A 24278-nucleotide genomic window follows, 5' to 3' on the forward strand; every position below is an offset into this window, starting at 1 on the left:
ACGGTCCTCAAAGTTTACTGTCCTTTGAACGTGAACTGACAGAGACTCTTGATTATGAAATCTTCTGCAAAGCCCTGTTTCAGACTGAGGTGCTTTACAGTAAACTTTCTTTAGTTAACATTAGAATGCATTAACTGACATTAACAATGAGCAATATAGTTACAATATGTATTATATTTGTTAATTATGGGTAATATAAATACGAATGTTCATTGATATTAGTTCAGGTACGAAGGTAAACAGATAAAACTTTTAATTTTAATAATGTATAAGTAAATTTTTAAATTAAAATGAATGTTAATCAATGCTATAGAAGTATTGTATATTGAAACTTTATTTTGTGTTGGCAATCTGACATGCCGTTTTCATACGCTACACTTTACAGAAAAAAATATTTAAAAAGATAACAAGAACTACATACAACAGAAAATATTAAAATCTTATTCAAAATATTAACAACAAATAGTATATAATGACACTACAATAACATTCGTGTGAACTGGGCCTTAAAACAATGCAAAAACAGTCTAGGTAAAGTCAGAGAAAGTGAGTTATCAAATTGGCATAGCTTTTGGGTGACATCTGCAAAGGGACACTAAAGTACTCTGGGGTTTCAATGCTAGCAATTATCCTTACCCTCTTTTTTTAGATCGTCTAAGTATAGGGTGTGGCCCATTTGCTTTGTAAATGTGAGCAGAGATAGATGAGCTCAGCATGAAGAGAATCCATTTTAAACATGCTTTACACTGAAATAACAGAAGGGTTTGTCTTAAAGTTTTAGCTCCGAATAGGGCTGTCAGATTGGCTTCTGAAAATGGACCCAGGGCTACATTATGTGTGAAATAACTTCTCCTAAGATAATTGTTCAGGGCTGAAGCTGCTTGTTAACCAAAGTGGTTTAGAGCTGCAACTAACGATTATTTTTTCTGTCGACTAATCTAACGATTATTTTTTCGATTAGTCGACTACTCTGATTATTTTTATTACAATAAATAATTAATCTAATGTTCTTTTTTAATTAGCTAATGAATCCTTTGGATAACTTTACAAAAAAAATATAAGTACAACTTCTAATATAATATTTCAACCTTTATTTTCAACCAATGTGGTTGAAGTTTTTACAATAAACAGTTGTCTGAGACGTCATGAAATGTTCTTTAGCATCACAAACCATAAAATGTATTCAGGGTTTTGCTAAGGTTTAGCATGGTTTCCAGAGATCTGGAGCTGATTCGGGGTAGCTCGGTGGTTTGTGACTGTTGTCTCGCGGCGAGCTGTCTTTTAAGGGGCCGTTCACATATCACATCTTTGCGCGCTCAAGTTTGTTATTTCCAATGTAGGCGCGCGGTTTGCACGCTCATAATGGAAGCGTGCAAACGCGGTGCGACACGCTCGTTTTTTCCAGGCGCACGCGGTGCGACACGCTCGTTTTTTCCAGGCGCGTCCGCACCGCATTGAGTTAAAAACATCTCAATTTAAGTGCTGCAAATCCATTTATCCTTTGCCAAAATGTCCTCGTGTTCATGGAGAGAGCACGTCATGGTTGCTTAGCAACGACAGATGCCCCAGGCGTGCAACTGCCCGAGCGCTTTGGAAAGAAGGAGAAAGCGGCGCGACTAGCGTTTTCCACGCGTTTTTAGGCGCGATATGTGAATGGCCCTAACGTGTGTTCGAAACCCGCGCCAACACAGACTTACTTTTTTTTTATTCTTACTTCAGCCGCTACAGGTGATCATACCAATAACTTGTAATCTTTATATCGGTAATATCGGTTTTGCAAAGGGAACAAAGTGCCATTTTATTTGTCCTCTGTTTAAAGTATTCCCATACTTTTGATAACAGTGGTCTCTGTTTTTGTGATAGGATGCAACTTTCTCCATTCCCTGTATGCCATTACGCGAGATGTAAACAAACAGTGTGACGCGTCGACGCATTTCACGCATTTCAACGACGCGTCGTTGCAGCACTAAAGTGGTTAATTAAAGGAGTCATGACCCACAATTTTCATTTTTCCACGAGAATCAATGTATGTTATGATTGCCTAACGATTATACACTGGCCGGGAAGCCGATATTCAAAAGTGAAGCGTTTGTTTACCTCAGGGTTTGTAAAATAGCCCACGTGCACGCGCACTCAAATACGAGATTTTGATTTCTTCCGTGTGTTAAAAAAAAAAAAAACCTCCAAACAACAGACCAGGCTCCTCTTTTTGGCTGTAACGCCTGTTTCACACATAATCTGCCTGCAGTGCATATGCAGTCCGCAGCACGGACTCGTGCTTTCACACAGGACGTGTTTGCAGTCCGCTACTGATCCGCGTCAGTTTAGTCCACAAACACAACATTTGTTCATTGTTTTGATTTCATATCATGTTAAATATATATAGATTTTTTTTCAGCATTGTAAGTCTTTTATCACAGAACAGTAACAATCTTTCATATAGACATTAGTTTAAACTCAATAAATATAAACAACGCATTATTCATGCATTTTACTTCTAGGTTTGTAAAATAAGCTGCTCAAGCAAGTGGCAAAACATTTAAACACAATAATTAGCCTACTGCTTTTGTTAAAATATTTAAAATTGAAACACCACGGACAGAAACAGTCTTGTGCATTTTGCATTTAAATCTTAAGCAATCCCACGGGTCTTAATGAACTTTGTTTTTCTGCTTCCATAAAAGTGAATATATATATTGTTTTCCTTTTTTTTTATCTAAAAGTGCTCTTTTTCTTGTTTTAAACCTAGCCAAAAACCCATGTGACTGCGTTTCCATTTCAATCCATGTTCATTTTTCCCGCGAACAACGCGCACACAGCTCCTTGAGCGCACTGACGGACCGCAACCTCGTGCAGCTGGAATCCGTTAATATGCACTGCAGGCGGACTATGGGTGAAACAGGTGTTATAACGTAACACCAGAGCACTGCTGTGTGTACCCTCACCACGCCTCGCAGTCGCTGCTTAGTAGTGCAACATTGTAAACGGTCCATCTGAAACGGTGTCGCGTGGCCGCGGCGCAGCATAATGTTAGTTCCGAACGTTGAGTAATTAAATACACCGGTATGGCGGTATATTCAAAATTAACATCGTAACGAAAATATACACCAGTTTTCGGTATGAACCAGTTTACCGCCCAGCACTATACTTGGGTTTTATTGGTGGGACGGGGAAATTTTCTGACTGCCCCCCTGATGATTTTCTGATGAGTCCCCTTCTGATCTTGTAACCCAGGTACTTAGCTTCAGTGAGCCCAAGGTGGCATTTTCTGGGGTTGGCTGTGAGGCCAGCCCGTCTCAGTTCAACTTACACTTACCAAGTGGATGATGTCCAAGTACACCGCTGCGTATGCTTGATGGGGCCGGAGAAGGATATCCATCAGACATTAGAAGATTGCGGTAGCCCCGTGTAGCCCAAACCGTAGGACCTGGTAATGCCAGTGGCCACTAGGGGTGCTGAACGCTGTCTTTTCCCAGGAGCCAGTATCCCTTGCTGAGGTCCAATGTCGAGATGTACCAAGCCCTTCCCAGTCGATTTAGGAGCTCATCCACTCAAGGCATGGGTTAGCTGTCGAAGGTGTAAACGTCATTCAACTTCTGGAAGTCATTGCAGAATCGGGTCATGCCATCGGACTTCGGCACCATAATGATGGGGCTGTCCCAGGGGCTACGAGATTGCTTGATGACCCCTAAGTTCAGCATCTTTTAGACTTTCTTGAGGTAAGCCTCAATATCATCTTGGTCCATCAACTTCAATTGGAACTGACTGGGGTTCATTGCTGGTGCCGTTAACTTCTGTGTCATAATTAACCCTCTTATACCCGCATTCTCCACCCTATGTAGCGTGGTGATTGAGGACACAGAAGGCGAAGGTAACAGCAAGAAAATCCCCTGAGGGTGATTTATTTAACAAAGAAGTGCAAATATGGTGCTCAGTGAAGGTCCTCTGGTCCTAGTGGCAGCAGTGACTTTGGTCCTCTGTAAAGTGGGGTGGATGGCTAGGAGCTCAGTCGGTCTCTGTAAGAAAATGGAGAGAAAACACACATTAGTCTCTCTTCTTCTGAGTTTGTTACTTGCCTTAGCGTGTTTTCTCTCCCAGATTCAAAGGCTGCGTATAAGAGCTCCAGATGCACTGGTGTTCGCGCTCGGTGATTAGTGAGGGAGCGGCATTTCCAGGGCGATGGTGATCTGCCCTCTAGATACTCGCCACAGCCTGCAAACTTTGGAGAATAAACTTGAAGTGCTGTTCCCCATTTTTAAATGGTCACCTTTGGCACATAATGCTACAAAGATTGCTAAAGTTAACAGATTTCACTGACTGACTGACCTAACAATCTCGTTGTAAAAATAACATTATGATGCTGCCATCTTTCAGTTTTTACCCCCTGTAAATTGGCTCTGAATCTCAGATGAAAACTGCCATTTTGACCCCCCTCTACAAAAAGTGGATTACTCAATAAATATTCATCCATGACATCAAAAATTTGAACCAGGGACCTGTGGTTGAGTTGACATGGAATGACCCTGTGGTGACACAGGTTGTTTAGTACAAATGGTACCAGACCTGCAGGTTGGGGGGTTTACCAAGTGTCTGAACTTTATTACATGACATACTTTTGTTTGTTGACTCAAATGAGAAAACTGCTTTGTCTGGTATTAAACTGCTGTATCTGGTATTATAGATATCAGAAATATCAAGTCCTGTTGGAAGTACTTTGTCAATGAAACCATGAAAAAAAAAAAAAAACTGCTGCAATTTAATTGAATAAATAGGCAATATACCAAATTTAATGAACCGCTCATGATCTGGCGTTTTTAGCAGCGCAGAATAGCTCAGTTCATTGTAGACAATTCCACACAAACTCTGTCGTTGCATCTGCTCTGAATTTGGGTCACTAAAAATTTGAGCTGACTGATACAGTATATATCATTTTATAAATCTTAATGACTATAAGCAATGCAAGCATACAGAGCGTTTGATTTCTGAAACGCCCAGATGTACAAAACAGACCCTCCCACCTCTGTAATAAACACAGAGATGTTAGTCCTGTCCGAATTGGTACATAAAAAAAAATTGCAGATGTAAGGTGATAAGAATGAAAAGAACATATTTTTGAAAACTAGTCCCGTCCGAATAGGGCTATAAAAACACACAAAAAGGAAATTATGCAAGGTCTATATTGTCTGGACTTCCAATCATCATAATGAGAGTTATTTTGAGAGGTTGAATGATATATGAGTCACAAGGAAAAACATTTCAGACAAATTTAATTTGGACTTTCAAAGACTGAAGCCGGCAGGAAAACGAACATGTAATCATGTCTGAAGGAAAACAGTATTTACCTACCACCTGTATTGCAGTTTTGTCCTAGAAGGAGTGACTGGGATTTCTGAGTTATGAAAGGAAATACAATTTGAGCTTGTATTTCAGCATTTGTAACTCAAACTCACATTATGTGTCCTCTAGTACTTTGACTCACATTCTTAAAGTTGAAGTGTGTGATAATTTTTGCACTGCTAGCAGCATCAGACAGAATTGCAAAAGTAATATATATGTCCACAGGTAGCCCTCATCCCAGACTCTTGGTGGATCAGTGTTGCTGTGTTGGGATAGTAAAACAAAGTAAACGATTTCTCACTTTGGGCCATTCTGTGTCAAATTAACCAAGGTTTGGAATCTTCCCTGGCTTAAAAAGTAAACAAGGTGAACCACATTTGTTTATTTTGACCTCTGAAAATGTATACAATTTAACATTCTTGGGAGCCACATTGAGATCACAGTATCTCTGGAAATTAACCATATAGGTACTAGGGCTGTAGCTATCGAATATTTTAGTAATCGAGTATTTTACCAAAAATTCCACCAATTAATCGAGTAATCGGATAAAATGTGTTTTTGCTTAATTAAAGTGCAATATTAATTATGCAAGATAAAATAAGACTCCTGGGTCTTGTGACGGTCACGGAGGGACCGCACGTTTAACATGGACGTTAATACGCACAAACACACACCGAGACTGTTTAGTGATACAAGAGTTTATTGTAATTATTGATCAGAGAGTGAATGAAATACCTGTAAACTATGTGTATTGTTCCTGTGTAGCGTTTGTCCCGTGATTTTTAGAGTCCTGGTAAGAAACAATGGCAGGAATTATTGGTTCCGCTTAGGGTGGGAATCTACCATGTATTAGTTGAGCGTGGGGGTTTCAGGGGCAACGTGGCCGAGTTGTTGCTGTTATTTCCTGTTTAATGTGAACAAATTAATAACATCAAAGTAGATTTATTAAGCAGAACATCATGCCAATATGTTTCTTTCAGACTCTGTATATTTAAGGGAACATGTGTTAAGTGTTTTCTGTAAGTTTGTCCCTCCACATGTGGTAATGGTGCTGGCCACCAGTATAAATGTGAATGTCTTTGTAATGAAAGGTAGTCTGTGTTCTGCAGTGGAGAGTATGGCCTGAGGGTTGCAGGTATTTTATTCACTCTCTGATCAATAATTACAATAAACTCTTGTATCACCAAACAGTCTCGGTGTGTGTTTGTGCGTATTAACGTCCATGTTGAACGTGCGTTTCCTTTTTCAGAATTTTTTTTTTAATGCATAGAATGCAATGCATACATCATAAATAAACATTTAATTATTACCCATTGTTTCTCTGTCTGTACTTGTACTGTGAACAATGACAAAAAAAGTTGACAGATGAATTAAGTGCATTTAAGTGCCATTCAGTTGGGGTTTTAAATAAAGCATTTTCTGAGATGCACAATAAACATTAAACAAATAAAACATTAATTTAATTTATCTTTTAATTATTGAAAATTAACTTAACTTTTTGGTAAACAAATGGGATTTACTATTAAAATTAAACATGGAAGAAATGTGTGATTAAACCTTTAAAAACCTTTCTAAAACCTTTAAAAACCTTCTAAACCTTTTTTAGTGGTAGGCTATGTACATTCTGCTGAACAATAGTCTTTAACCGGACTTTTATTTTGACAGGTTGACGTACCTTTACAGTTCTGTGTATGTGATGTGACGCTAGTTTTACTCAAATCAAACGGTCAAATGCTCATGAAGTGATTGTCAGAGCAGTCCTGGAGATGTTGTTCATGTGTTCACGTCCTAGTGAGACAGCAGACGCTGAAATCACCGCGAGCGTCACGCGCGCTTCAGTGTGTGTAAATAAAGGAAGTCGCTCTTCTGCTCCATTCATTAACACAGACACGCAGAACATGCAGGATTCATATTTAAATAGTCTGTACCGGCTTAATATTTACAGATATTAGTCCATATTGTGATTTGATGTAAGTGCAATGACCTATTTTTGATTAATTAATTCAGGCCATCCTTAAAAATATTCTTGTATGCCGTAACCCGACCGACCCTGTCAATTTAGCACCGACTCAATTTTTTATTTTTTTTTGCTTTTAGTCCGACCGACTTGACGATTGTAAACGTGCGTTAAGACCGACCAATTATTTTTTACTCTTCAAACAACTAATACAAACGCAATAAAATACTATTAATTATATTTAAGTAAGTCTTGTAAATATATAAATTGCCTTGGCCTACATACAAATGAAGGCTATCTTCTTTAATTAAAAAAAAACCTTGACGTCATCTGTGTTTACATGGATGTCACACTGTGGCCTGTGCGTTCACTTCGTCTCATACTCTCACTCACTGTCAGAGTCAACGGTTCGCGCTTGGTAATGATGGTTGCGGCTGCAGTAAACTAAATCTTCGCGGTCACCGTTCAAAGTCATATGGGTTTGGGCACCATAATACATCTAAAAAAATTCATTAAAACAGCTCGACACCGCTTTAACTTGGCACAAAGTTCTGGAAAAACTGTGCCCAGATCTTTTCCCATCCCTTCTCCTCTCTAGTCTAAAACCGTGACCGTGTCAACTGACACTTTATGTTCGAAAATCTATTGCACGAATCAAAAACGAATCAACCAACACAAGTTTCGAAAACGAAAATAAGAAAATGATTTTAATGACCTTTTCTCGAAGCCCGTCCAGGTTTTTTTTTTTTTTTTGAACAGGCGTCACACAGCAACTGCAGCTTCGGACAAACACGCATAACAGCAAATAATACTTCTGCACAATGTTTCTCTTTTTACAACAGAAATGTGAATTCAGCCGGTATTCAGTCTCATAAAGTTTCAGGCTTGAATCGCCTGGGGCTGTCAAAATAGCTGAAAAAACTAAATTCGAATTTTTTACTTAAATATGATCAAAATTCGAATTGTATTCGAATTTTAAATGCATAATTTCAGTTAGGGTGAAGAAAAGCTTTTTGCTTCTCTTCTAAGAAGTGGTAGTGACCTCTGAGAGTGGTACTGACGAAGACACACACAGAGCACAAAGCAACCCCAACAATCACGTACAAAGCCATAGGACAGAAAGGAAAGAACCCGGAAGGAGGCAGATGGTCAAGTGGCCAAAAGCCAACGAAGTTGCGGTCTGGCAGAAGCAGGACAAGGACCTCAGCCTTATCCTGGAGCACTCATTGCATGGCCAGGTGGAAACCAAGCTGAACCGTATCGGAGACATCCTGTATGATGAATGCATAGGCAGATTCGGAGTAACTGCTGGAAAGCGGAGAGCTTGCCCAGTGCAGAAGGGGAGGAGGGAGAGGGAGATCGAACAGTTGGTGAAGAGGTGACGTCAACTCCAAAAACAGTGGAGGAAGGCAAGCAGAGAGGAGAAGGAGGGCCTGAAACCACTGTGGGACGAGGTGAGAAAAGAGCTTGCCGGCCTACGGAGGGCAGAGCGCATCCGTAAGCGCAGAAGGCGGAAGGAGAAAGAGAGGAGTAACTTCTTCAAAAATCCCTTCAAGCATGCCAGACAGCTGCTAGAGGATAAGAGAAGCGGAAAGCTGGAGATTACCAAGTCTGAGCTGGAGTACTACATAAATGAGCAGTACAGTGACCCAGCAAAGTCAACTCTGCTGGGATCCCCTGGGTATGTTCCTCGCCCAGCTCCCCCAACCTCTCTCTTTGATGCTGCCCTCCCCAAACTCAGCGAGGTAACAGAGGTGGTCCGGAAGGCAAGAACAGCCTCAGCCCCAGGCCCTAACGGGATACCATACAAGCTGTACAAGTACTGCCCAGGGGTCTTGAGACACCTCTGGAATCTGCTGAGAGTGGCTTGGAAAAACCAAGTCAGAGTGGCAGAGAGCTGTCACAGTTTTCATTCAAAAGGAGCAAAACTCCAGTACGATCGGCCAGTTTAGGAGTATCGCCCTCCTGAATGTCGAAGGGAAGATCTTCTTCTCCATCCTGGCCAAGAGGTTGACCAGCTACCTCACAGGAAACGGGTACATTGACACCAGCTGCCAGAAGGCAGGTGTGCCAGGCTTCCCAGGGTGTGTGGAACACTCAGCAGTAATATGGGAGCAGATCCAAAGGGCGAAAAGAGAGAGAGGTGACCTGCATGTAGTGTGGCTCGATCTTGCTAACGCATACGGGTCAGTCCCCCACCAACTCATCGAGTTCGCCTTGGACTTCTTCCACATCCCAGTCTGTATAAGAGCCCTGGTGGCCAAGTACTTTGGAGACCTCCAGATGTGCTGCACCCACCAGGACTTCACAACAGGCTGCTGAAGAGGATCGACGAGCTTGTGGGCTGGGCGAGGATGAAGATCAAACCCTCCAAGTCACGCAGTTTGTCGATCAAGAACGGAGTCAGAAATGACAACACCATCTTTGTCGCAGGCTGTGAGAATATCCCGTTGCTGAAAGATCAACCTGTCCGTAGCCTGGGTCGTACCTACACAGCAGAGCTCTCAGACAGGCAGATGGGGGAGACGGTGAGGAAGCAGCTCGCAAATGGCCTGGCCAAGATCAACCAAAGCCAACTCCCCGGAAAGTACAAAGTTTGGTGTTACCAGGCCATACTGTACCAAAGGGTGATGTGGCCACTGAAGATGAGCGAAATCCCCTCATCAGTGGTAAACAAGATGGACGGGCTGGCAAACTCGTTCATCAGGAAGTGGCTGGGTCTACCAAGATGCTTCTCGGAGGTAGGCCTCTTCGGGAGGAACACGCTACAACTACCACTGCGATCCATCAGCATGGGATACAAGCAAGAGAAGGCTCGGCTGGTGCTGGAGCTGAGTGAAACCACTGACCAGCTGGTGAGAGCAGCGGGCACCCAGATAAGAACGGGAAGAAAGTGGAAAGCCCAAGAAGAGGTCGACATGGCAATCGGCAGGCTGAAGCACCGCGAGGTGGTCGGCAGAGTCCAGGAGGGTCGAGCAGGCCTTGGGAGGGGCGATATTCCCTTGTTCTGGTCAAAGGCTTCCAAAGAAGACCGGAAAGTGCAGGGAGGCGGGCTGGAAAGCCGTTATATGCCCTGTGGAAGTGGGGTGTAGTGGCTTCGTAGGTTCCTCAACCGCTCGCCTACTCCGCGACATGGGATGCACAGGAGTGAGGCATCGGAAAGCCATGAAAGAGCTGGCAGAGGAGGCAGAGAAAGGCAGCTTCTGGCTGTGGCTAAGGAGGAAGGAGAAGGGTTGGGGGGTAAACACCTAGGGCATCAGCAGGGGGTGGCAGAGAGAGATCCCTGCCATCGCTCCGCCACCACGAGACTTACTGGGGTTAAAGGAGCGAAACGTCGATGAGTGGTGGTCCCCAGCTGACGACCCGCTCAGGCTCACAGTGTTCAGTGAGGTGTCACGGCACACCAGTACAAAAGGCACTGGAGGAGGTGCGTCAGGCAGTGATGTCCAGCAGGAATATCTTGATATGAGGCTCAAGATAGCGCATCGAGCAAAATATTACTGCATGTTTATTCAAAGCATTAGAATACATGACTGTGAAAAAAACATAATATTTAAAATAATGTTTATGAACCAATTATTATTAATTAAGTTGCTTAAAGAACTATAAACAAAACAGCATCATGTATGCATGCATTGTTAAATAAATAAAAAGGGCGGAAAACCAGTCACACAGGATACATTTTTTTTTATTTAAAAACATGAGATGTGCGAAATATGCGTTCTGTGTGAACGGCTTGGTTTCAGTTTTGATGTAAACAAGATCTTCTCCACATTGATTTTTTTTTTTTTTTTTTTAAGTGGCTTCAATTGGATAGGCTAACATAACCTTATAATGCAATGACACATATATTGTCATCGCATCTCGTGCGCGTACACGAGGTGAAAGATGAGATAGCAGATACTGCGTGCTTTTCTTCACCCTAATTTCAGTTAGGGTGAAGAAAAGCTTTTTGCTTCTCTTCTGAGGCTCAAGATAGCGCATCGAGCAAAATATTACTGCATGTTTATTCAAAGCATTAGAATACATGACTGTGAAAAAAACATAATATTTAAAATAATGTTTATGAACCAATTATTATTAATTAAGTTGCTTAAAGAACTATAAACAAAACAGCATCATGTATGCATGCATTGTTAAATAAATAAAAAGGGCGGAAAACCAGTCACAACAGAATACATTTTTTTTATTTAAAAACATGAGATGCGCGAAATATGCGTTCTGTGTGAACGGCTTGGTTTCAGTTTTGATGTAAACAAGATCTTCTCCACATTGATTTTTTTTTTTTTAAGTGGCTTCAACTGGATAGGCTGACATAACCTTATAATGCAATGACACATATATTGTCATCGCATCTCGTGCGCGTACACAAGGTGAAAGATGAGATAGCAGATACTGCGTGTCGAGCTCGTCCGCCTTTGAAAGTTGTGTAGACACAGCTGTGCGCGCGGCGAGATGGAATGGAACACGTACCGGGGCTCATAAGGCAGCTTCCTTAATGTACACCTAAAATTCATATGCGCATTCGAATGTGGATTTTTATTTTAAATTAGACGAATATTCGGAAAAATATTTTTTTTGACAGCCTAAGAAAATCGCCTATGCGATTTCTTTTTGTTGTTGTTGAAATTTAATCGTTAACACAGCCATGTTGAAGCCTGCAGTAAATGTTTTGCATTATGGCAGTCCACTCTGCTTATTGTTTTTCAAAATGTTGCACTCCTGTTTGTCATTTTGCACGTAACTTCACGCCAATAAATCATCAGAAATATACCAAATTCCTCTGCCTCGAACAATTTTTGTAATCGAGTTACTAGAGTTACTTGAGGAATCGTTTCAGCCCTAATAGGTACAGAGGGGGAAAAAATTTTTTTTGACCACCTGCTGATTTTGTAAGCTTGCCCAATTACAAAGAAATGAAGGCTCTGTAATTTTTAATGTTAGGATTATTTTAATAGAGACAGATAGAGACAGAACATCAACCAACAAATCCAGGGGAAAAAATGATATAAAAGGTTAGAAATTGATTTGCATCTCAGTGAGTGAAATAAGTATTTAATCCCCTACCAGCCAGCAATAATGCTGGCTCTAACAGTTTGGTTATGTGCTCATGTAGAACCCATATTAGTCCTGGCACTTTAAGAAGTTACTCCTGATTGTCTTTTTGATAGGTGTATAAGACTACACAATCTGTATCTTCCTTTCCAACCTCTACCACCATCATGGGCAAGATCAAAGAGCTGTCAAAAGGATGTCAGAGACCAGATTGTACATTTTCACACAAGGCTGAAATGGGCTACAAGACCATCAGCAAGAAGCTTGGTGAGGAGGGGACAACTGTTGTTGCGATTAATTGGAAACAGAAATACAAAACAACCATCAATTGGCCTTGGTTTGGAGCTCTGTGCAAGACCTTGCCTCATGGGGTAAGGATTAGGGATGTCCAGATCCGATCACGTGATCGGAAATCGGGCCCGATCGCGTGGTTTCAGACTCGATCGGAATCGGACGTTACCTCCCGATCAGGACTCGGATATATATATATTCTCATTAATTTTTAACACATCTTTTGTTATGCGGTGGCACAGAGTTAGACCCTTTTGACTCCACACAGAAACAGCAACGCGTGCGGCATGACATCACTTTGTTTTCAAGAGCTGGTGTGAATAAATATAGATTCAAACTCAAAGAGACATGATAGTTTGCGCATGACCTGATATTTCATTCGGACCCAGGATACAGCGAGATGAACATCACAGAGCGCTAAACTCTCATGCAGTGTGTGTGTTTCATTCATAGGCCTACTCGAAGCCGGAGCACGCTCTCGCGCTGATATCAGGATATTCCTAATAGGGACAAAAGCGTCCAGCTATGCTGTGGTGCTCACAGGAAAACAGAAACTTATGCAAACACGAAGACATTAATATACGATCACGACAATAAATTGTTCTTCAAGTCATCTCCAGCAGGTGATAAATAAAGTATGAACAATGCAGTGCTGATTGACATAGTATTTATTACAGTATACATATTCTGCATTATTATGTGATAAACAGTGTTTGTAGTATATAAACAAATCATTATTATTTGTTATTGTCCAGCATTTATAGATTTCTAAGCCAATTAAAAGCTAGAAATTAGAGAAAAAAAAGTTTTTTTTTTTTTAAGAAGTCCCTTCTATTCACCAAGCCTGCATTTATTTGATCCAAAAGTACAGCAAAACAGTAAGATTTTGAAATATTTTTACTAGCCTATTTAAAATAGCTGTTTTATATTTGAATATATTTCAAAATGTAATTTATTGAAGATCCTGGATCAGTTTTTTCGCTCTTCTTTATTCTTTTTTTATGTATTATAGAAGTATCGGATCGGGACTCGGTATCGGCAGATACTCAAAATCAAATGACTCGGACTCGAGGACAAAAAAACCTGATCGGGACATCCCTAGTAAGGATAATGAAAGTGAAAGTGACGTTACATTCAGCCAAGTATGGTGACCCATACTCAGAATTTGTGCTCTGCATTTAACCCATCCGAAGTGCACACACACAGAGCAGTGAACACACACACTGTGAGCACACACCCGGAGCAGTGGGCAGCCATTTATGCTGCGGTGCTCAGGGGGCAGTTGGGGGTTCGATGCCTTGCTCAAGGGCACCTAAGTCGTGGTATTGACGGTGGAGAGAGAACTGTACATGCACTCCCCCCACCCACAATTCCTGCCGGCCCTGGACTCGAACTCACAACCTTTCGATTGGGACTCCGACTCTCTAACCATTAGGCAACGACTTCCCTGATCATGAGAAAGGTGAGGGATCAGCCCTGAACGACACAGGTTAGCTTATTAATGATCTTCAGGCAGTTGGGACCACAGTCGCCAAGCAAATAATTGGTAACACACTATGCTGCAATGGACTGAAATCCTGCACTGCACTGATGCAAAACATAGGCAACGAAGGAGTGGCTGAATAAGAAGCATATTAAGGTCATGTAGTGGCATAGCCAGTCTCCTGACCTCAATCCTATAGAACGTCTGTGGAAGGAGCTGGAACTTAAAGTTGCCAAACAAAAGCCAAGAAACCTTAAGGATTTAGAGAGAATCTGTAAAGGGGAGTGGACCAAAATACCTCCTAAATGACCACCTAAAAAAACGTCTTACCTCTGTGCTTGCCAACAAGGCTTTCTGCACCAAATACCAAGACATGTTTTGCTTGGATCAAATACTTTTTACACTCGCTGAAATTAAAATCAATTTCTAACCTTTAAATAATAGTTTTTTCTGGATTTTTGGTTGATATTCGGCCTCTATACGTTAAAATAAACCTACCATAAAAATGACAGACTCTTCATTTCTTTGTAGGGCTACCAAGCCACTTCTGAACAGAACAGAAACAATATCAGAAGCATCTTACCTGGGCCATGGAGAAAAAGAACTTGGACTGTTGCTCAGTGGTCCAAAGTTCTCTTTTCAGATAAAAGTAAGTTTTGCATTTCGTTTGGAAATCAAGGTCTGGAGTTTGGAGGAAGACTGGAGAGTGACAGAATCTAAGCCAATGTCATTTTTGCTAAAGGAGCCCTGAATAATTTATCCATGTACTTCATAATTTTTTTTTTGTTATTCATGTGCCCTAGTAATATTTAATAAAAAACATTAACCTTCCCTCCCCCTCAAAACGACTTATCTTCTCTTCTGGTCATGAGTTATGATGCAAGGGCAGAGCTAGTGACGTGAGGGGTAAACGCTGGGATAAACAACAGGTAAAAAACTGAAGCTGATGCTTCACTTTATAGAAATCAGTGCATTGACCAGTGCTGACACAAGCCGTGTGGGAGTACACTACCCTTAATAATTTTAAGGATATTAGGATATTACGGCAACATTACTCTTAGGACAGCGCAAAATTTTTTTATGAATATGACTTAACCAGATGGACGATCGTCACGGTTCATGAATCGGCTGTCTCACACTGATGAGTCTGCGTGAGTGTAATTGTGTGGGTGTGGTTACTCGTTGTGTTGATTAGTGTCACCAGCTGTCGTTAATTCCTGTTCCTTTATATGCCCAGTAATTTCCCTCTCATGTTGTCAGATCGTTGTGGTTGTTCCTTGGTTGTGTGTCCTGTTCTCGTGCCTCGTCAGCTCAATTTTTCGTCTGGATTTCGTCAGTTCTTCGTGTCGTCTGAATGTTCCACGGTTCCTGGGTTTCTCTAGCACGCTATTCACCACACCACCACTGGATCGCCATCTTGTCCCTGCTTCGACTACCACCTGAGTGTTTGTCCCCGACCTGTGTCTTTACTTCTGACTTTCATTTATTAAACTGTGTTTACTTGCATCTTGCAATCTCCTGTTATTTCAGCACAGAACGATCTGACCAAAACCATGGATGCAGCAAGCACGTCCCAGCTCAAGGATTTCATCGCTCACAGCATCTCACGTATGGACCAACAAGAGGAGAACATTTCAGGCAAAGGTCGTGCAGTGCAAGCACTTGTGAAGCAGGTGTCCGAACTCACCCAACAGGTACAGCTTCTACGGACTCCCACTGCGCTCCCCACGCCGCCCGTTCCCCCACCACCAGCGCCTGCAGCAGCAGAGGGACCAGAGCCACGCCTACCCACACCAGAGGGATATTCCGGTGAGCCTGAATTTTGCAGAGCATTCCTCACAAGATGTCATCAAAGATAGCATTTGTATTAACCCTGCTGTCATGGAGAGCAGCGCTTTGGGGAACGGCGGTGTGGGAGAACGAACACGACTGCTGCACCTCGTTCCAGGCACTCTCCGAAGAAATGAAGAGAGTTTTCGATCGTGCAGTGGCGGGTAAGGAGGCGGCCAGATTATTCGCCGAACTGCGACAGGGAGAAGGCTCGGTGGCGGATTTTTCCATTCGATTCCGCACCCTGGCCGCAGAGTGCCGTTGGAACGAGGAAGCGCAGTGGGATATGTTCCTGCATGGGCTGGCTGACCGCGTTCATAAGGAGATTTACGCCATGGACTTACCAGAGACGCTGAATGGACTGATAAAACTCGCTCTGAGAGTTGACGCTCGTCTGAATCGCGTGACTAGGTTGACGCGCCCCAGCCGTCCACAGCCCAGCTCAGAGGACCACCAGCCCTATGGTGCGAGCGCGGTCAGCCCCGAATTCGACCACGAGCCCATGCAGGTGGGGAGAGCTCGGCTTTCCCGGGAGGAGAGGGAGAGGCGGAGATCCCAGGGACTTTGCCTATAATATGGCCGGGCGGGCCACTTCATCCACTTCATTTGGGTGGGATCTCCGCCGAGAAGACCTCATCACCACCATCGACCCTCCTCCCATGAAGACTGAGATGGCAAACGTCGACGCACTGCACCAACGCACTTCTGGATTCGGGAGCGGAGGGTAATTTCATGGACTTCAAACTAACTGTTAAACTTCAGATCCCCATCACTCCTCTCTCGCACCAGATCACCGTCAACGCACTCAATGGTCAAGAACTTCCCCGGATTACACATTCCACTGAAAGTATCACCCTCATCACCTCTGGCAATCACACAGAAATCCTCTCATTCCTACTCATGGACTCACCACTTGCACCAGTGGTTTTGGGACACCCGTGGCTTTCCAAATACAACCCCCGGGTCGACTGGTGCACTAACACTATTTCCACATGGAGTAACCACTGTCATGAATCCTGTTTAGTGTCTGCCTCTCCCTCTGTGTCTGGTTCTGTGTTTCAGAGTAAGGCAGCAGATTTGTCTAACGTGCCCGCGGAGTACCTCGACCTGAAGGAGGTGTTCAGTAAGTCCCATGATGCTTCTCTCCCTCCGCATCGTCCCTATGACTCTGCGATAGATCTACTGCCAGGTAAGACTCCACCTAAGGGCAAACTTTACTCTCTTTCTGTTCCCGAGAGGGAGGCCATGGAGAAAAATATTTCTGATTCTCTGGCCTCTGGGTCCATCCAGCCTTCCTCTTCTCCTGCGGGGGCGGGGTTCTTTTTCGTTGGGAAGAAGAATGGTTCTCTGCGACCTTGCATTGACTACCGAGAGCTGAACAACATCACGGTAAAGAATTATTATCCTTTGCCGTTGATGTCTTCAGCTTTCGAGAGGTTGCAGGGAGCATCCATTTTTACGAAACTGGACTTACGCAATGCATATCATTTGGTTCGCATCAGGGAGGGGGATGAATGGAAAACCGCTTTTAATACCCCCAGGGGGCACTTTGAATATTTGGTTATGCCCTTCAGGCTTTCCAACAGCCCAGCGGTTTTCCAGGCACTCGTGAATGACGTGTTGAGAGACATGGTAGATCAATTTATATATGTTTACCTGGATGATATATTGATTTTTTCTTCGTCTCTCCAGGAACACGTTCAATGCGTCAGACAAGTGCTCCAGAGACTGTTAGAGAATGGGCTTTTTGTCAAGGTGGAGACTGCCTTGACCTCACAGGTCGCTTCGTTTCGGCTCCCATTCTTGTCACCCCTGATCCCACATGTCAGTTCGTGGTGGGGGTCGACGCGTCAGAGGTGGGAGTAGGAGTAATGCTTTCACAACGCGCTTCCTCAGACGACAAGATGCATCCCTGCGCGTTCTTTTCTCATCGACGATCGCCTGCCGAACGTCATTATGACATTGGTAACAGAGAGTTGTTGGCAGTTAAATTAGCGTTGGAGGAATGGTGTCATTGGTTAGAGGTTTCTGGGGTACCTTTTATCGTTTGGACCGATCATAAGAATCTTGAATACATCAGATCGGCTAAGAGACTCAACTCCAGGCAGGCTCGGTGGGCTCTTTTTTTTCGGACGTTTTGATTTTGTTCTCTCGTACCACCCGGGGTCTAAAAACACCAAACCCGACTCTTTTATCTCATATTTTTGATCCATCCGAACGCCCGGTCACTCCCGAGTGTATTTTACCTGAGAAAGTTGTCATCTCCACTCTGGTATGGGAGGTCGAATCGAAGGTCAAGACAGCCTTAGAAGGGGTAATGCCTCCGCCTGGTTGCCCACAGAGTCATTTGTTTGTGCCGGAGGGGTTACGGTGCGACGTTATTCGATGGGGTCATTGCTCCAATGTGGCTTGTCATCCAGGAGTGACTCGAACTAGTTTTCTAGTTAAACAACGATTTTGGTGGTTTTGTCACCGCCCTCCCGCCCTCAAATGGCATGACGGTTGTTTTAACCGTAGTGGACCGGTTCTCGATGACGGCACATTTCATCCCCTTGCCCAAATTACCTTCAGCCAAGGATACAGTGGTCACAGTCATAGATCACGTCTTTCGGTTACATGGCCTCCCGATGGACGTGGTCTCTGACAGGGGTTCCCAATTCGTATCCAAATTTTGGCAAGAATTTTGTAAGTTACTGGGGGCCACGGGCAGTCTGTCCTCAGGCTATCATCCCCAGAGTAATGGTCAGTCTGAGCGAGCCAATCAGGACCTCGAGAGAATGTTGCGATGTTTGGTTGCCAAGAATCCGTCATCCTGGAGCCAACAGCTTTCTATGGTGGAGTACGCCCACAATTCGTTGCCAGTGTCATCCATGGGCCTCTCGCCATTTAAGTGTAGTTTAGGTTACCAGCCACCAATTTTTCCGAGTCTGGAATCCGAGGTCGTGGTCCTCTCCACTCACGCATTCGACCAGAGGTGCCGCCGTACTTGGACTAGAGCCTGTGAGACTCTACTCCAAGCTGGGGGGCGCATGAAGGCCAAGGCCAATCACCACCGGTCAAAGCCTCCCGTTTACGTCGTGGGTCAAAAAGTGTGGCTTTCTACCAAAAATATTCCTCTCTGCTCCGTGTCTAACAAGTTAGCTCCCAAATTCATTGGCCCGTTTCCCGTCACCAAAATTATTAGTCCGGTGACAGTCCGACTCAAACTCCCTCCTGTGTACAGGAGAATTCACCACGCCTTCCATGTGTCTAAAATCAAGCCTGTGTTTTATTCTCACATTAATCCACACGCCTCGGTCCCCTCCCCCCGCCGCGACTCGTAGATGGGGAACCCACGCATTTGGTAAACCGCATTCTGCACTCGAGACGGAGGGGACGCGGATTTCAGTACTTGGACTGGGAGGGTTACCTGCTAGAGACATTCTGGATCACTCCCTTATCGATGATTACAATCGACAGGTAAGTTTGTCTGGGAACGCCAGGAGGCGTTCCTAGGGGGAGGGGTACTGTCATGGTTCATGAATTGGCTGTCTCACACTGATGGGTCTGCGTGAGTGTAATTGTGTGGGTGTGGTTACTCGTTGTGTTGATTAGTGTTACCAGCTGTCGTTAATTCCTGTTCCTTTATATGCCCAGTAATTTTCCTCTCATGTTGTCAGATCGTTGTGGTTGTTCCTCGGTGTATGTCCTGTTCTCGTGCCTCGTCAGCTCAATTCTTCGTTTGGATTTCGTCAGTTCTTCGTGTCGTCTGAATGTTCCACGGTTCCTGGGTTTCTCTAGCACGCTCTTCACCGCACCACCACCGGATCGCCATCTCGTCCCTGCTTCGACTACCACCTGAGTGTTTGTCCCCGACCTGTCTTTACTTCTGACTTTCATTTATTAAACTGTTTACACTTGCATCTTGCATCCTCCTGTTATTTCAGCACAACGATGCGCACAGTCATTCAGGCAGTCTCTCTTGCTCTCTCTCCCTCTCTCTCGCACGCGCTGTTAGGAATGTTTTGTACTGTTGATCATCCTCGTCATCATCTTCCTCAATAAATAAATAAATTCTAAATGGAGTGAAATCCCCTTACAGCTATCTGCAAACTGGCATTCAGATGTGACTCCATTTTGTTAGCAATGCCCCAACTTCCAATGATCCAATAAATTCCCGAAGGATTAAATTAAGTCCTGTCCTCTCATTTCAGATGGCGTTTCACTTGGATAGACGTCACAGTAGAGAAGAAAGAAAATCCCTACTTCTGTTTCATGGCGACTTTAAAGGACTTGAACTTTTTCTGTTTTGCAAGTCCTTTTTTTATTGATCTTAGGAAATATTAAAATATTTTGAGATACTGGATGTTTGATTTTCATGAGCTGTAAGCTTTAATCATCAAAATAAAAAAAATAAAAAAAACATTTGAAATGTTTTACTTTACATGTAATGAATTTAGAATATATGAAAATTTCATTTTTTTTAATAAGTTAATTTTTTTTTACTTTTTACACAATATTCTAATTTTTTGAGATGCACCTGTGTTTATATAATCTAAATCACATTTTTTTTGCCATGGACCTCAGGTTGAGTTGACACAGACTGACCCATTTAGAGTCTTATTTTAAATGGTTAGTTGACCCAGAAATTTAAATAAAGCCATAAATTATTTACCTTGAAGTCATCCTAGGTGTATATGAAGTTGGAATTATATATAAAAAAAAACTTTAATCTTTCAAACTGTTTGATGCTACTCAGCGAGTTTTGCACTGCATCATTATTTGAGAAGTTTAATAAAAAGCGCATCCATTAAAAAAAAAAAATTGTGCTGAGAAAAACATCTCATGCATCTAACATGCAATGGCCTATTTCTAACAAATGTGGTACACCAACCTTTGTTCTGCTTAGTTAACATGGACCTGCATTACATGTAGTACACCTACATGTGTATGTGACCACAGATAATGTGTCTGTAGCCCATTATCTGTAATAATAAAGCATAATTTTTTCATAAGATGTAGCACCCAGCCCCATACCTAACGCAACCTAACCCAAATATGAAAATGGAGCACCTAAAAGTCTACCCCAGTATCTGGTCATTTGCGTTTCAAAGTGGATAAACTCCAATCCCTTGTATCATTTTACAGATTTACTGAATAAAAAGAACAACAAAATGACTGTTAGTGTTTATTCTTAACCTGAAGGTTTATAATGTTTTACAGCATTTGCAAAGTAATTAAATAATACATTTGACTAATAATAAACAAATGTTCAGCAATGATACATTAAACTGATCAAAATTGACACTAAAGACTTTTACAAATTCTTAAACCCTTTTACTTTGAAGCTTCTATTAAACAATTATGAATAAATGTATCATGGTTTCCACAAAAATATTAAGCAGCAGAACAGTTTTCATCATTGATAGTTATAAGAAATAGTAATATTTATTTTTAAAAATTTTAATTAATTTAATAATAATACAATTATTAATTATACAGTTATTATAATTATTTAAATTGCATGTTTTTGTTTTTATTATTATTATAATTGCAAAAGTAATAACATTGGTCCGATGGTAGTCCCTGTCCCAGTCTCTTAGTTGGGTCAGTGTTTCTGTGTTGGGATAGTAAATCAAATTAAATGAATTTTATCAGCATATTTTAATGATTTCTGAAGGATCGTTTGACACTGAAGGCTTGAGTAATCACTGAAGAATAGTCAGCGTTGCCATCACAGGAATAAATTACATTTTGAAATATATGCAAACAGAAAAAGGTATTTTAAATTGTAATGTTTCACAATATTACTGTGTTTACTGTATTTTTTATCATATAAATGCAGCTTTGGTAGGCATAAGATACTTTTTTTTTCAAAACTTAAAAATCTTATTAACACCCAATCTTTTGAATGGTAGTATTATTTGCTCTACCTCATGATAGCTGAAACCACATCACAAATAGCCCATAAAGACAACTTTTCTGTGCTTGCAAAGCTCCTGGTGTTCTTTTCACTTTCACTTCAAACTGCTGTAATGCTTGATCTGCCCAAAGTAACATGGTAAAGCTTTGGTGACCACATACTTTCATAACACTTCATGCAGGTATATTAGTAGTTCAAAAAGCCTTTTGTGCAGAACTAACAGAAACAGTCTAGGCTGTCTGTCATAGGGACTTCATTAAAATGAGTTAATGTAGCGGATGATTATTGACTTTGCTTTAGTTAAGTGTTATCAGATTTTGGCTGTACTCATTTCATGACCCATTGGCTGGTAGTTAGTAAATAAGTGGTTTGTTCACTGTTGATGGAAGTATTTTTTTGGGTAGCAGGAGTGTTTTGTTTTTAATTTTCTGTGTGACATGTATTGACATGAATGTTGTTTCAGGCTCTTTTTCTGTTTTGAAATTTGACAGAGTAATAAACTATAAGTAAACCCTTGACATCGAGTTCAGTCAGGATTTGTGTTTACTTAAAGCATGTACTTTGTTAAAGTTCACAGACCTGGGCTTATGTTTATTTTCTGCTTCCTTTCCCTCAGGCTCGTCTGTCCTATATTCGAGTAAAGTATCTCTTTCTCACATGGCTTGCTGTGTTTGTGAGCAGCTGGGTTGTGTATGTGCAGTACTCAACTTACTCTGAGCTGTGCAGAGGACGTGAATGCAAGAGCATCATTGTGAGTACAACCCTCTTTGATAGCTCCAGACTATGTAGCCTAATAGATATTGGCCAATATTAAGTATTTAATTGTGTGGTTCATTTCACCTATGTTTACATTAAAATGACCTTTTAGTATCAGCTATTTATGGATTATTTCATATATTCCATGCCAAAGCATGAAAATAATTGTAATTATTGGTGCATCCCTAATAATAGCACATTGGCATTAAAGGGAATAGTTCACTTACTGTATAAAGATTAATTAAAAATGTAAAACTCACAAAACTCACCCTCATGCTCTGAACAAGTTTTTTTCCATGAAAGGCAAAAGGACACTTTTAACAGAATCTTAACAGGTCATACAATAGCTTTGTGAGGAATTCACAAATATTTAAATTATTATACACTGAAAATCTTCTAAAGCAGAGTTCCAGCCCTGATCCAACACACAAACCATGTGGTTTTCAAATAAGCCTGAAGGACTTGCTTAGCTGGATCAGGTGTGTCTAATTAGAGTTGAAGCTAAACTCTGCAGGGCTGTGGCCCTCCAGGAACTTAGTTTGACACCCCTGTTCTATATGAACCAATTATATGCCAATTATTGTAGTATGTTTTACAAGAAAATATATCAGCCTTTCTACTTTATATTAAAATGACTGAAAAAAAAGAAATTTACTAGCAATCTTTTTATTAAACCTTTCTGCTTAACATTTGAGTTCTGTGAAAAAAGCATGTCACATTGGTTTAAAATAACATTAGGGTGAGCAAATGATGGCAACATTAATTTTTGGATAAACTATCCCTTTAATAGTTTATTAAGACTTAAATGAGAAAAACAACCATTCATATACTACCTAACCCCACAGCCCCATCTATTGGTAGTATGGTGGATCTTTTTTTTTTTAAGCCAGTGGTTTTCAACCTGTGGGCCAATGGTATTGCAGGTGGGCCGCCAAACAATAATATTGTTCATATATGTAAAAATGTCTAAGTCATAACATAATAACATAATTTCATATATATAATTAAATAAGAAAATATAAATATTAAGCTGTAGGGGAGACCCCGAATTGTCGATGAATCGATGCTTTGTCTGGAGTCTGATTCGACTACCAATCTAACAGTCGAATATTCGCGGGGTGTTATTGATTAGGCCATTTTGATTATATGGGGGAGCTCAAATGTCTGATTTCACATAGAACTACCGGTTTTCTCCCAATAAGTTAATATACAGCCTATTATGATTAAGCCGTGAATAAGAATCTGAAAAGAAAGAAGCTTCAAATAAATATTTTAAAGTGCGTGAATAAATCCAACCACCCCTATAGATTTATATTTCACTTTCCATAATCCGTGACCGATAGAGGAGCATCTTGGCGGCAGGGATTTAAAACTTTACCAAGACTCAAACTGACACAGGCAGAGACTGGATTTTTCGAACAGATAGGGTACAAGTGATTTCAAAACATTTCAACCGGTGTATATATATCGTGGATATATTATTTACCTGATATAAGATGCATTTGGTTTTGAGTCAAGCGCTTCATTGTAGTACTACGGTGATATCTCTTGAATACAGTGATAGCTATGAATGTTAAGAGTTTAGCTGTCGTGTTTCTGCACATTGTTTCGTGAAGATGCGTCCACAAAAGGAGTTGGCATTCAGAGCCCCGCAGATATGTTCATGA

At 41.7% G+C, this 24278-nt stretch overlaps 1 protein-coding gene across 2 annotated transcripts in view; it reads left to right on the plus strand.

Annotated features, from left to right (window-relative positions):
- dipk1aa (divergent protein kinase domain 1Aa) overlaps positions 1 to 24278 on the plus strand; it is a 41502-nt gene that overhangs the window by 5306 nt on the left and 11918 nt on the right. For both annotated transcript variants that reach the window (XM_059502216.1, XM_059502217.1), the window contains exon 2: positions 22472 to 22606. In XM_059502216.1, the coding sequence (XP_059358199.1) occupies positions 22472 to 22606 (135 nt within the window). The remainder of the gene's footprint in view (positions 1 to 22471; positions 22607 to 24278) is intronic.

This window comes from Carassius carassius, chromosome 20, assembly GCF_963082965.1.
Source record: "Carassius carassius chromosome 20, fCarCar2.1, whole genome shotgun sequence".
Taxonomy (NCBI): Eukaryota; Metazoa; Chordata; class Actinopteri; order Cypriniformes; family Cyprinidae; genus Carassius; species Carassius carassius.